The sequence below is a fragment of the Triticum aestivum genome, chromosome 6D (genome assembly GCF_018294505.1).
Source record: "Triticum aestivum cultivar Chinese Spring chromosome 6D, IWGSC CS RefSeq v2.1, whole genome shotgun sequence".
Classification (NCBI taxonomy): Eukaryota; Viridiplantae; Streptophyta; class Magnoliopsida; order Poales; family Poaceae; genus Triticum; species Triticum aestivum.
In genome coordinates, this window is record NC_057811.1 from 20,291,517 (window position 1) to 20,305,688 (window position 14,172).

At 45.7% G+C, this 14,172-nt stretch overlaps 2 protein-coding genes across 2 annotated transcripts; one reads left to right on the forward strand and one right to left on the reverse strand.

Moving 5' to 3' along the window:
* Positions 1 to 2,911: 2,911 nt before the first annotated feature.
* LOC123143162 (histone H3.3) lies at positions 2,912 to 3,780 on the reverse strand. Its single transcript, XM_044562007.1, has 2 exons — positions 3,620 to 3,780; positions 2,912 to 3,520 (listed from the first exon to the last, which is right to left on the reverse strand). Exons 1-2 carry the CDS (start codon positions 3,692 to 3,694, stop codon positions 3,182 to 3,184), a joined length of 414 nt encoding a protein of 137 aa, XP_044417942.1. The 5' UTR covers positions 3,695 to 3,780; the 3' UTR covers positions 2,912 to 3,181.
* A 2,946-nt stretch (positions 3,781 to 6,726) lies between these two features.
* Positions 6,727 to 7,453, forward strand: LOC123143161 (histone H3.3). Its single transcript, XM_044562006.1, has 2 exons — positions 6,727 to 6,880; positions 6,980 to 7,453. Exons 1-2 carry the CDS (start codon positions 6,806 to 6,808, stop codon positions 7,316 to 7,318), a joined length of 414 nt encoding a protein of 137 aa, XP_044417941.1. The 5' UTR covers positions 6,727 to 6,805; the 3' UTR covers positions 7,319 to 7,453.
* Positions 7,454 to 14,172: the final 6,719 nt, after the last annotated feature.

The following is a 14,172-nucleotide window of genomic DNA, read 5'->3' on the forward strand; positions in this document are numbered from 1 at the left end:
TCTCAAGATCCTTATGAGCAAGAAAAATTTGAGATTTTTAGATCATCAGGAAAATTAGAGATACTCTCTTGTTTTTCACTTGGTTCTTCACTTTAGAGGTCTAGATACTCTCTTGTTTTTCACATGGTTCTTCACTTTAGAGGTCTCCTGCTTTCTAAGTGATGGCACGGAAGACCATGGTTCGCCGGTTGGTTTACCAATGACAGGGGATAGTAGTGTGGTGAAGAAGGCCTTGCGTTTGAGGAACCCTAATGCAGCAGTGTGGAAGGACAGTTGAGCGGTCGAGCTCTACCACATGGTGCCGCTGCCGCCACGGGGCTGAGTACATGGGGCAGGAGAAACGGAAAAGAAAGAGGAATAGTTCAGGCGCAATAAATATGAGTTGCTGGCTTCCGCTAGTGAATGAGCGGCCCACCATGGCCCAGTTAACATGCAGGCTCCGAGAACGGTTCGCGCAGTTAGCACGGCAAGGAGGCCGACATGCGCTCCACGAGAGAGCATCGAGTGCATTCGTTTGCAGATCTGAGGGTTGATTACCTTAAATCGCTGTGAGAGGTGCTAGGTAACCAAGTTTTACTCTTTAGTAATAATGTTAAGACAACAATTTCTTCAGGTTTCATGCAAAAAAAAACACTTCTTCAAGTTAAGAACTTTCATGCTGCTCTTATTTGCCTTCTATACAAAGCGTTTCCTTTAGATGGCGGAAGGACTGCTATAATTCAATCAAGAATTTAACGAGAATGGTAAGCTTTTTTTCTCCATATCAGCATGTTTCCTCATCGTATAAATAGTGAGTTTAGCTAACATTTAATTAAATGTGGTATTTCTAAATACAATGGCAAACACATTCAGACAGTAAGAGATGTACTTCATTGATGAATGATTCTTTATTTTTCTTTTATTTCATTATCAAAACAAATGCGTTCATGCTTGCATATATATCCAACTGGGGTGGAGGCAAGAAGATTCAAGAAGTAGTAATAAGAAGGTTATGTACTCACTTACCTGTGGGGCATAGTGCATACGGAGTTTTTTATGTATATTTATTTGAAAAGCTATCGAAAAATTAGCTCATCAGTTAATAACATTCTCTATATCTTTTTTTTAGTTCTACTAGTAGGTATCTTGAGTGATTTGCACATATGCGTAAATATCTTCCAAAAATGAAAATAGAAAGCATGCACAAGCATTTTTTAGACCGCCCATCAGCTATAAGCACTAAGACAATAATTTTAAGCACATACATTATTTTTTATAATGGAAGAAACCAGCATCTTACTTCAGTGGAATTAATTTGCCGTCACCTAATGTTAAGTAGTTCACTTTAAAATTTCTACTGTTTTGTAGCTAGAAGATTATAGTACCACAGAAAAGCCTATGTACATAAGCAAATATGACCGATCAATGATATAAGTTTTACTATAATACATGGAGCCGATCTATCTACATGTAGTTCGTAATCGCCCACATAACTTCATAAATCCTATGAGCATAAACTTTGATGTAATGCTCGTTAGATGATATCGTAGATGTTATTATGGGGACATCCCTACTACAGGTACACACATAGCCCCCACAGCCACACCCGCTCAAGTAACAGAAAATTTAAAATAGGTGCCAATCATTCGAGCCTGGAATCGTCAACTGAAATATCAGATACTATTTTATACGACACTTTGCAATGTATCTGGATATGTCAATACATCGCATCCAAACAGACCATTTCTATCTGTTGTATCTCGAGAGCGGCTACGAATAAGGACTAACAATCAGCAAGAACCGTATGGATTTCTGATAACTTGCAGTCCCACTGACTCAAGAATATTATCTATGAATTGTTGAGCAAATGTAACTGCAGTCCATTATACGGGCTCATGCAACCAATGTAAATAGATATGATGGAAGGCTAGTTTATAAATGAGCTAAAGTTGAAATCCATCATCTATATAACTTGTATATCTCTACTCCTTATCCATACTGCTTTTCGGTGCTTTAGTAAAACTTTAGTACAAAGTTATACTAAAGCAGCGAGAATTAATAGAATATATTGTTGTTGTTGTTTGGCTCCCTAATCTAATTTAGCAATTCAGCCCATGCTTGCATTGTATAGAGTTTGTTTGTTGTAACAATCCATATCATCCGTGTAATTGTAGCAATTATGAATGACATGTATGCATCGCCATCGGTCACTTTCACAACTAACAAAATTGAATTCAACTCCATGAAACAGCACAAAATTGTACAAATGAAAGATCATCATGCATCTATCAACTGTCAGATTAACTATACAAGATTCGTCCATTTCTCAATCTCCTCATATAATTTGAGACATTAACATAAATTCTAATTAGCAGGGGAGCATCCGCTGGGGGTGCTTGTTACCCCCTCCGAATATATAAATTTTAATTTACTTTATATACTAGTATTGAGCTGATTCACTTTTTGTCCATTGCGAATGATAATATGTGTAATTGCTAATTGTTTATGATCCAAACTCTAAATCAGTCAAACTTATACTGTTCTCAACAATCTCTAACAAGATAATACTAATCAAAGTTAGCATTCAGATGAACAGTAAATATGTACACCAATCAAGAAAATTTAATTTTGTTCTTTCAAGTTCGTCTTACAAGGCCAAAGCAATTCCTTTTTGGTAACAGAGCAGTCACTCTTCAAAACTTAGCACCCGTCATCTTGCAGGCGTGTTCCAGCAAACCATCGTCAGCCACACCTATTAGTAGTAGGGATGTAACGCGACATCCCCGGAAGGCCCGCGACAGTAATAAGCCAATACAAATTAAACTAATACAACTACAACCCAGTTAATCCACACGGCACCACAGCAACATTGTACCAAAGGCAGGAGAATCACAGGTTGCAAGGTAAAGTAGGGGAAAGGACAAGAGGATCAAAGAGCAGAAGGCAACGGTTTCACAATTGCTAAGAATAAATAGCGATAATGCTCAATACAGCATTTGTTTCACGTTTAGGGCAAACCAAAATAGTAAGCACCAGAGATGTCTTTGTTGTAACCAGTATATATAGTGTACGATAGACAGACAGATATTTAGAACGAAATAAAAGTTACCTATCACGAGCGAGTGACACGGCTAAGAACAAGAAGCAAATCAACTAATACATAGCTTACGACGAACGGCACGATGATCTCCCATCTAGGGTTTTAGGCGCGTTCGCCACGGATGCGGCGGGCGAGCTGGATGTCCTTGGGCATGATGGTGACGCGCTTGGCGTGGATGGCGCAGAGGTTGGTGTCCTCGAACAGCCCGACGAGGTACGCCTCGGCGGCCTCCTGGAGCGCGAGCACGGCGTGGCTCTGGAAGCGCAGATCGGTCTTGAAGTCCTGGGCGATCTCCCGCACCAAGCGCTGGAAGGGCAGCTTGCGGATGAGGAGATCCGTGCTCTTCTGGTACTTGCGGATCTCCCTTAGCGCCACCGTGCCGGGCCTGTAGCGGTGGGGCTTCTTCACGCCGCCGGTGGTCGGGGCCGACTTCCTCGCCGCCTGAAAAGAAAACGCCACAATCGAAACCGTCGATAATCAGCGAAACTGCAGCAGATCGGAACAGGGGAGGAAGAAGAGAAGGGAGGCGGCGAGACGCACGATGGTGGTGGCGAGCTGCTTGCGGGGGGCCTTGCCGCCGGTGGACTTGCGAGCGGTCTGCTTCGTACGCGCCATCTCTCCTTGGTCGGTTCCTCCTCGACTTGCGCTGCGGGATTTGTTGGGTGGTTAAACTCGAACGGCTGGACGACGGGTGCGGAGGCAATTTATATACGTGAGGGGGCGCTGGGGAAACGTGGACCAAGGCGGTTTCCTGTGACCGCTCGGGAGGAAAAGGGTTTCGGGATGGCCTCGGGGATCCACGCGCTCGGCGCTGGTTGGTCGGGGAGCGACAATGTGCGGATCGGTGACCTGGCGGTGGTGTAATTGGGCTCTTATTATCTTTTTGAACACACCAAGTCCGTTGGCATATTATCGGCACTAGCAAATACATAACCGTGCCTTGCAATGGGTGAGACAAAAAATCACAGTTCATACCCCAATAAGCATGATTTAAACCGCATGGATGGAGTTGAGGTAGTCCAGTTGGAGAAGCCGCGATGGCATCCAGGGCCACACCATGACGGAAACCAAAGCAAATAGGTTTAGCCGCAAGGACGCCTACGGAGAAGGCAAGAGGATCCGCCAGAGAATTAAAGGACCGATTTACACTGATGAAAAGCATTTGGGGGTGTGGGGGGGGGGGGGGGGTGCGTCGGTCAGGAATGGCGGCAAACGACGGCTTTACTTGGAGAGAGAGAGAGAGGCATCCGGAAGAAAGTTGAGACAGAAAAGAGCACACATGTTATGTATGTGAATTTTGAAATGCTTGTGTTTGCGACATGCCCAAATAATGTAAAAGAACCATTAGAAAAATAATTCGTGTGTTGCAACGTGTGCAAAGTAAATTTGAAACAATATTACAAAGGGATATCTCCTTTCTACTTTCTCATGTTCGACCGAAAATGAATATCCCCCACAATGAAACAATATTACCAAATAGGAACATTTTCTACGAATACCATAAATGAGAAGACACAAATATAGCAAAAATATATATGCTAGGAGTTTCATAATGCAAAAGAACCATTAGCAAAAGAATATGTGTGTACCCCCCCCTCTCCCGTGCAGTTGGCTGCTACCTCGCTTGGTCAAAGACATGGTGCAACCGGACATGCCCATGATAGTCCAATATTACGCACCAAGATGGCTGCCCTCGGCATCATCGTTCTTACATGTCTAGATATCTAGGCTCCCCAGCGCCTCCATCTACGAGCCCATGTCTTCAGCCAAAGGGCCAGCTGCTGCCAACAAGCCATCTTTTTGGGCCAAAGAGCCAACTGCTACCAATAAGTCATCTTCTTCGTGAAGGAGCCACTTATGGCAAAGCCCGATACCATGACGAATTAGAAAAATATCCTTCTAAGCACGAAGACGGTGTATTGTGTTTTATAGTTGTTGGATGATATACATAGATTGTGTTGATGTAATTGTTGTTGCGTAATAATAATTTTTATTGGACATAATGAAATTTGCAGGAATTCTAACCTTCAAATCTTGGGAATGATCTTCCTCGAGGCCGATAAGTTTACTAAGATATACTTCTTTCCTATGTCATTCATGTTGGCACAAATGTGTGTGCAATGTTGATTTACCATATATATAATGCATATATGGATCCTTTTTAGCTATGAAAGTGACCCTTGTTTGGTATATGATATGGAAAAATATGTATTCATGTGTATGTGTAGTGCAACAGGGGGGTGGTAGAATTGCAACATGTTATGTAGCTAGTCCCCAACCAAACATCATTGACCGGTCTCAGCAGGGGCTGGTAGAAGTGTAGCATGGGCTAGTACAAGTGCAACCTGTTATGTAGCCAACCCCCGACCAAACATCACTGACCGGTATCAGCCGGAAGGACAGTCAGTGGTGTATTGTTTATAAGGTACCTCGAGGTAATCAACACCGACAGGTTGACCTTTCCCTGTTGTGCGTTATCGCTGACCTACCAACCGGCCCGTATGTCATAAATCATTCATCATAGATTCGGAAGCACGAACGGTCCACTCATGCGTAAGTGATGATAAACTTTGGTCGGTCGGTGCTATTGGGCCATGGAGTAGTGGATGCTATCTTGTAGCAACCCCATGTCTCTAAATGTGGCCACAAGCTTGTCAAAAGGTGATCTTCCCAGTCGAAGCATGTTCATACCCTCCACATCGTTACAGTTTTTGATGTAGTTCAGATTGCACATCCTCTCGCTATCGTTGGCTAACATTGTGCCATAACGGTGATTTTCATTGCAATGAATGACTCTCTTGTGAATCAAGATGGCTCTTGCCTGAATCATAACTATGAGTGTTGTTACCTGAAATTTTAGCTTCAACAATTTTTCCTAGTGAAATCGATGTTGCGGTAAGTAAAGGTGAAATCGACCTTACACCCTACCTAAGACCTGGGGGTGGTTGTATGCTGCTTACCGTCATTGGAGGCAATGACACGCCCATGCCAGAGACTGAGACGAAGGGGACAAGCATCTCTTGGAGGGGTGAAGCAGGTCTTGGTGCCCGAGATGTAAGTCGCCGTCGCCGCGGCAACTGTTGCATATCTGAGTCACGCCGCCGCCGGCAATAAGGAGTAAGAGAATAATCCGCAGAAGAAATTTAATCACTTCTAGAGATCGGAGCGAGAGAAAGATAAGACTCCTCAACGGCACGAGCGAGCAAAAGGGGGGTGAGACTCGATTTTGCGCCATCCGATGCCGACATATTTTTTCTCCCGCCATCTTAATGTCGATCCCCCATACAACACCATGTATGTCGTCCCTCTTTTATGCTTGACTAAACCTGGTTTGCTAGAAACGACCAATTCAAACTTTTCTAACTAGTGAGGCTATGCTTTAATTTAAAGTTCATACGTGTACAGGCCAGCACTTCGTATAGGCAACCAAACCATTTTTTTTGGGGCACCAAACAGGCCCTATGAGCCCAAGCACACCGCGAGGTCACAGATCCGCACCTTGTCGCTCCCCACAAACCAGTGCAGAGCACGTGGATCACCGGGGGCAATCCCGGATTTCTTTTCCCGAACGTTCACACGAAACCGCCTCGGTCCACGTTTCCCCACCACCCCACATCTATAAATTGCTGCCCCACGCCTCTCCACCCCTCGTCCCAGCCGCTCGAGTTCAACCTCCCAACAAATCCCGCAGCGCAAGTCGAGGAGGAACCGAAGAAGAAGAAGAAGATGGCGCGTACGAAGCAGACCGCCCGCAAGTCCACCGGCGGCAAGGCCCCCCGCAAGCAGCTCGCCACCTCCATCGTACGTCTCGCCGCCTCCCTTCTCTCCTTCTTCCTCTGTTCTAATCTCCTGTTGATTCGCTGATGATCGACGGTTTCGATTGTGGCGTTTCCTTTTCAGGCGGCGAGGAAGTCGGCCCCGACCACCGGCGGCGTGAAGAAGCCCCACCGCTACAGGCCCGGCACAGTGGCGCTGAGGGAGATCCGCAAGTACCAGAAGAGCACGGATCTGCTCATCCGCAAGCTGCCGTTCCAGCGCCTCGTGCGGGAGATCGCCCAGGACTTCAAGACGGATCTGCGCTTCCAGAGCCACGCCGTGCTCGCGCTCCAGGAGGCCGCCGAGGCGTACCTCGTCGGGCTCTTCGAGGACACCAACCTCTGCGCCATCCATGCCAAGCGCGTCACCATCATGCCCAAGGACATCCAGCTCGCCCGCCGCATCCGTGGGGAACGCGCCTAAAAGCCTGGATCGGAGATCCTATACCATGGTGCCGTTCGTTGTAAGCTAGCTACGTAGTTGATTCGCTTCTGGTTTCTAGACCCTGTTTGCTTAAAGTCCCAACTTATAAGTCATAAGTCCCTACCTGTTTGTTTACATCGACTTATAAGTCCCGAGTCCCTGCCTGTTTGTTTACAGGGACTTATAAGTTGATAAAACACTTGTTCACATAACCCTTTTTCATACAAACGAATTACAGAATAGTGACAACCGAAATAACACTTGTTCATACAAACGATTAACACTTGTTGATAAGAATCAAAATAAAAGATAGTACATAACAACCGAGATAAAAGAAATTACATAAACGAACAACACTTATTCATATCATTGTTGTTTCAAGGTCCACAACCCATCAGCGACCCAAGCTCTGAATTGATTCATAGCAGCACTATCCATCTCATTTGTTGAATCATTTGTTGTGGTCGTTGGCAAAGACAATGGTACATAGTTTTCATCTTGATCACACTTGTCGAACTCTATATCAGGCAGTTTACTTTGTATAATAAAATTGTGCAGTGCAATGCAAGCCACAATGATTTTGCTTTGTTTCTGCTGTGGATAACTAGGCAAGTGAAACAAAATCCTCCACTTGTTCTTCAAGACTCCAAAACACCTCTTGATGACATTTCTATGTGAAGAATGGGTGAAATTGAAGTGTTCCTTTTTTCCTCTAGGCATTGTGCCATCACGGTACTTCTGGAAATGATAGGTTAAACCCTTGTATGGTGCAATATAACCCGGTCTATTTGGGTACCCTGAGTCCACAAGATAAAACTTATTAGGTGGTGGTTTTGGAAACTTGTCACCAAATCTGGATCGTGCATCATTGAAGACCCTCATGTCATGCACTGATCCTGGCCAACCAGCTAGGACAAATGTGAATCTCATATCAAAGTCACACACACACATCACATTCTGACTCTTCTCCTTATGTCTATTCCTATGCTGGGCAGCAGTGGCAAGTGGTACCACAACTTGTATGTGTGTCCCATCTATTGCACCAATGCAATTATCCATAAATGGTGCATACTTTCTAGATCTTAATTTTGAATGCACAGTTCTGAATTGACGATCTACTGGCCTAATGATGTCTTTTGCAAGCTTGATCAGACATTCCAAAACCTTATCAAACTTCCTTACAATTGTCTCCAATGACCTGACAAACCTGTTTTCTGCTTGTCTTACAGATTGAGGGGAACCTACTATCCAAAGAAACAGGCCTAGAGACTCAACTGATGACATTTTTTTAGTGGACTTCAAACCATAGGAATCAACAAGCACAGTATGCAATTTCTCAAACACTGGTCTGTGCATTCTAAACATGTTGTAACAAGCAGTTTCGTTGCCTAGTGTTGTCATAACCCAATCATGCCCAGACTGTATTGGTACTCTTCTAGGTCATTTGTTACCGTAAGAGTCCAAGTAGTACATACCAATCATGCAGGCCATCTGCATCATTCTTCTCTTCCTTTTTTGGTGCATGAACAATAATCAGTGCTTCATCATCACTGCTGCTCCCATCATCACTGCTGATTCCATCAACAGTACTGTCATCATCCTGAAACATGCAAACATTAGTACAACTTCTTCATCATGCACCACCTCTTCAACTTGAAAACATTAGTACATGCATGAAAAAGGACACACAGTAACATGCAATGATCATTTAACAAGGTCACACAGTACAGGTCCATTACATATATTAGAAAAAGGACAAACAAGATCACTACTACACTAGGACAACTTCTTCATCATGCACCACCTCTTCAACCAAGTCAGTCTAGCCTGATCACTTGAAATGTTCTGAAATATGACTCTGTTTGCCTCATCTGCAAACAGTTGAGTGGCCATGAAGTACTCAACACTTGTTTCTTCTGCACCACATTGAACTGCCAACAGTTGACAATGAGTAATGGATTCCTTAATGTTGTTTGCTTTCTTCTCTTTTGCCTTGTCCTTTGCTTCCTGTCTTTTGTTTGCATATTCAGTGATCATGTCAGAAGTGTTCTCACTAGTCATAGTATTGATGAGCCCTGTCATTAGTTTCACCATTGGGCTCTTGTGTTTCTTGCCTGGGCTTGAAGCTGACTGTTCACCGCAGCTGCTTCCCCTCTTCCTGCTGGTGGTGCTCATTGGACTCTCCTCATTTCCATCATCGGCAACAACATCTTCTTCTTCATCTTCATCTATGGGCACATAAGCTGATGATCCATCAACTGCCACACCTTGAAATAGCTCTCTTAGCATATCCAAATACTCAGGATTGCCACCCTTGAATTTTCTGACATCTGGTCTCTCCTGCAACATTAGTTAGGTAATTAGGACAAGGGTAAATAATGTAACCAAGTGTGAGCAATTCAGATGTAATTTGTAGAATAATGTATGTACCTTAATTACTTTTTTCCACCACTCATTCGATGCGGTTATAGCTCCATCTCCAGTTCGGCCACAACCAGTTTGCTGCCCCAACCACACCCAAGCAGTATAGTGGCTCTTGAGTCTAGTTATTGAATTTTTGAATTGCTTGGTAGTATGGAGGAGGCCAGCACGCTGATAAATTTTTTTCTTCATGTTATTGTAGGCTCTACTTGTCCAAGTACCATTCACACAGTGCCCATCCCTAGCTTCCTCATAGGCGATGTTACAAAATACAGTAATATGCTCGTCGGTCCAATCAACCTTGGCAATGTTTTTCTAAACAAAAAATAACAAGTACACAATTCAAACAAAAGTAGAATCAAGCTGGTTCAAATTCTACACCAAGGTATACCATTGTACACACAATTTGCTACCATCACTACTAGAAAAAGGGCTATAGATGGGATTGACACTAATGGCGCACCAGACAAGCGGTGCGCCATTAGTATATACTAATGGCGCACCACCTTCTGATACGCCATTAGAGTTGAAACTACTAATGGCGCACCTGGCCCAGGGTGCGCCATTAGTATGAAATTTTTAATTTTTTAACTAGTGCGCCTGTCCAAACATACTAATGGCGCATCCAGACACAGTGCGCCATTACTAGTTGTAACTAGTAATGGCGCACCTGGCCCAGGATGCGCCATTAGTATCAATTTTTTTAGCTAGTGCGCCTGTCCAAACATACTAATGGCGCATCCAGACACAGTGCGCCATTACTAGTTGTAAGTAGTAATGGCGCACCTGCCGGAAAGTGCGCCACTAATGTTGTTTTTTCTATTATATTTTTTATTCCCTTTTTTGCAAAACTACTAATGGCGTATTTTTCCACCGTGCGCCATTACTAGTTTAAACTAGTAATGGCGCACTGTGGAACAGTGCGCCATTAGTATGTTTTTTTTTGCAAAACTACTAATGGCGCACCAGCAGAAGGTGCGCCATTAGTAACCTGGATTACTAATGGCGCATTTGGAGTTGGTGCGCCATTAGTAAGTGGGCAGCAACAAGATATTTTGGACAGCCTCTCCTACCCACACTCACTTTCTCCCCACTTCATTCTCTCCACCTCCTCCTTGTCTCGGGTGCCTCCTCTTTTTCACCTCATTTCCACCATAGATTCATTCAATTTAAGTGGTTAAATTACCTTGTTTTGATAGGTAAGTAAGGGGGGAAGCTATATTTATGTTGTTCTCCCTACAACAATGTGCACATGCACTTTTTATGGCCTAGCTAGATCTATGTATGTTCGTGGTGTTGCATATGTTTGTGGTGTTGCATATGTGTTTGTGTTTGGAGGTGTACCGGTATTTGAAATGCGATAGTTGCAATTATTTTGCCGGAATGTTGATTCATTTCCGTTTCGGCGAGAATTTTGGCATTAAGCATTCTTTTTGGTCCTATTTTTAGGGAAAGTCATGCCAAATTTTTTCTTGGTTCTAAAATATCGTTTTGCTCTACCCCGCAGGCGACCATGGTCCGCATGATGACCGAAGGCGTCGTGAATAGGTTTTTGAGGTCCGTGAAGGCCGAGATGCTTCAAAAGAACGAGACGGAGATAAGATGTCCGTGTCGAAGATGCAAGCTGAAGAGCCTTATTGCGGACCCGGAATCCGGGCAGGTGCGGGACCACCTGCTCTTGCGTGGTTTCATGGATGGCTATCGGTGGCAAGGTGATGAAGATGACTACGAAGTCGTCCATGGGGGCCGGGCAAGAAATGAGGAAGGGCAGCAAGACAACCACCGCGGCTCGGGCGGGCGAGAAGACGAGGAATCCCCAGGAGATGATCACGACGGTGATGCTGTACACAGTCATCATGTAGAAGATGCAGGACATGATGATGAGGAAGATGCCGGAGCAGACGACGGGCATGATCATGAAGATGATGATGCCGGCGGAGCAGACGACGCTGGACCATCGATGGGCTGGGTGCAGGACCCTCATATTCAAGAGCTGCTTCTCAAGCAGACGGATAACGCAAGAGCTGCCGCCCGAGAGAAAGCCAAGATGGATCAACTTGAGTTAGACGCGGTTACTCCATTGTATGAAGGATGCAGGCCCGAGGATACCCGCCTGAAAGTAACGCTCATGGCTCTGGAGATGAAGGTAAAACACAAAATGACCGACGCATGCTTCGACGAGAACATGTCATTCTGGCACGAACGTCTTCCCAAGGGGAACAAGTGCCCGACCAGTTTGGAGGAGGCGAAGAAAATCGTGTGTCCTCTGGATTTACCGCACGTGAAATACCATGTGTGCATGAACAATTGCATCATTTATCGGGACGAGCACGCGGAGTCTACCATATGTCCAGTGTGCGGCGTCACTCCATACAAGAAGAGGAAGAAAGCTCCTTGAAAAGTGGTGTGGTACTTTCCGATCACTCCTCGTCTGCAGCGGTATTTCGCGGACCCTAAGGTAGCAAAGCTCCTGCGTTGGCACGCGGATAGGAAGGAGAAGAAGCGAGAAGATGACGCAAATGATCCGGAGATAGATAAAAAAGACAAGATGCTGAGTCACCCTAAGGATGCGAGCCAGTGGCAAGCGTTGAACTTCGAAGACCTAGAATTTGGGAACGATCCAAGGAACATCGTGCTGGGCGCGAGCACCGATGGAGTCAATCCGTTTGGCAGCCAGAGAAGCACACATAGCACCTGGCCTGTGTTTGTGTGGATGTACAACCTTCCCCCCTGGTTGTGCATGAAGAGGAAGTACATTCACATGAGTATGCTAATTGAAGGACCGAAACAACCAGGGAACGACATCAATCTGTATCTGGGGCTGCTGAAAGAGGAGCTTGACACGCTGTGGAAAACGCCAGCCAATACGTGGGACGCCGCAGAGAAAGAATATTTCCCTATGAGAGCCGCGCTGCTCATGACGGTGCACGACTATCTCGGTTACGGATATGTCGCGGGGCAGGTGGTCCACGGATTTTCTGGACGCGTCAGGTGCATGGATGACACAACGTATCGCCAGCTAGATAGAGATCCCGGGTCTTCGAAAACCGTGTTCAAGGGACATCGAAGGTGGCTTCGTGACGATGACCCGTGGAGAAAACGCAAGGATCTATTCGATGGTGAAACCGAACCCCGAGGACGCCCGCGTACGAGGAGCGGCGAGGAAATAGACGAGCTGTTGAAAAATTGGAAAGACTACCCACTGCCGGGAAAGAAGCAAAAGGCGCCAGAGCCGGGAAAGAAGCGAAAGGCGCCAGAGCCGCTGCTGAAGGTATGGAAAACGAGGTCTGTTTTCTGGGACTTGCCGTACTGGAAGATCCACCGTGTGCCTCACAGCCTTGATGTCATGCATGGTACCCTGCTCAACATGCCAGAGAGGACCAAAGATGGGCCAAAAGCAAGGGCAGACTTGAAATCAATGGGCATCAGGCAGGAGCTTCACGCTATATATGATGATGATGATGAGGCGAAGCAGGACACGGAAAGTCGTCGCAAAGGCAAAAAGGCCAAGAAGACCGGAAATGACTACCCTCCCGCGTGCTTCACTCTAAGTCAGGAGGAGATCGAGTAGTTTTTCACCTGCCTCGTAGGAGTAAAACTTCCTTACGGTTACGCGGGGAAGATAAGCAGATACCTAGACCTAGCGAAGCTGAAGTTCAGCGGGATGAAGTCTCACGACTGTCACGTGCTGATGACGCAGATACTTCCAGTTGCAATCCGTGGGATCATGGACGCGCACGTCCGTGAAACGCTATTTGGCCTATGCAACTTTTTCGACGTCATCTCTCGGAAGTTTGTTGGCGTGAGGCAACTCAGAAGGCTACAGGAAGAGATCGTGGTGATACTATGCGAGCTTGAGATGTACTTCCCGCCCGCATTCTTCGACGTTATGGTGCATCTGCTGGTCCATATCGTGGACGATATCATCCAACTCGGGCCGACGTTCCTGCACAGCATGATGCCGTTCGAAAGGATGAATGGTGTCATCAAATGATACGTTCGCAACATGTCACGTCCAGAGGGAAGCATAGCCAGGGGCTTTCTGACCGAAGAGTGCATCTCCTACTGCACGAATTATCTAGGCATCGAGAACCCCGTTGGTCTGCCCGTCAACAGGCACCTCGGCAGGCTTGCTGGATGGGGTCACCGTGAGGGTCGCCGCGAAATGCATGTCGACTTCGAGGGTCGACTCGCCGACTTTGAAAGAGCAAACCTAGTCGCGCTACAACACATAGACGTGGTCGATCCTTGGGTGGTAGAGCACAAAACCTTTATTAAGAAGACGTACAATGACCGAGGCCAACAGAGGACGGACGGAGATATACTCAAAGAGCACAACTCATGTTTCACGCGTTGGTTCAAGCAGAAGCTTCTGTCGTACCCTTTACATGAGGATTCTTCCGCGGAAGAACAACTCATATTCGCCTTGTCAC

Coding starts and splice junctions, on each gene's coding strand:
- LOC123143162 (XM_044562007.1), bottom strand. CDS start 3,694: ATGGCGCGTACGAAGCAGACCGCTCGCAAGTCCACCGGCGGCAAGGCC. Junction 3,521..3,619: donor AGCAGCTCGCCACCACCATC/GTGCGTCTCGCC, acceptor TTTTCTTTTCAG/GCGGCGAGGAAGTCGGCCCC.
- LOC123143161 (XM_044562006.1), top strand. CDS start 6,806: ATGGCGCGTACGAAGCAGACCGCCCGCAAGTCCACCGGCGGCAAGGCC. Junction 6,881..6,979: donor AGCAGCTCGCCACCTCCATC/GTACGTCTCGCC, acceptor TTTCCTTTTCAG/GCGGCGAGGAAGTCGGCCCC.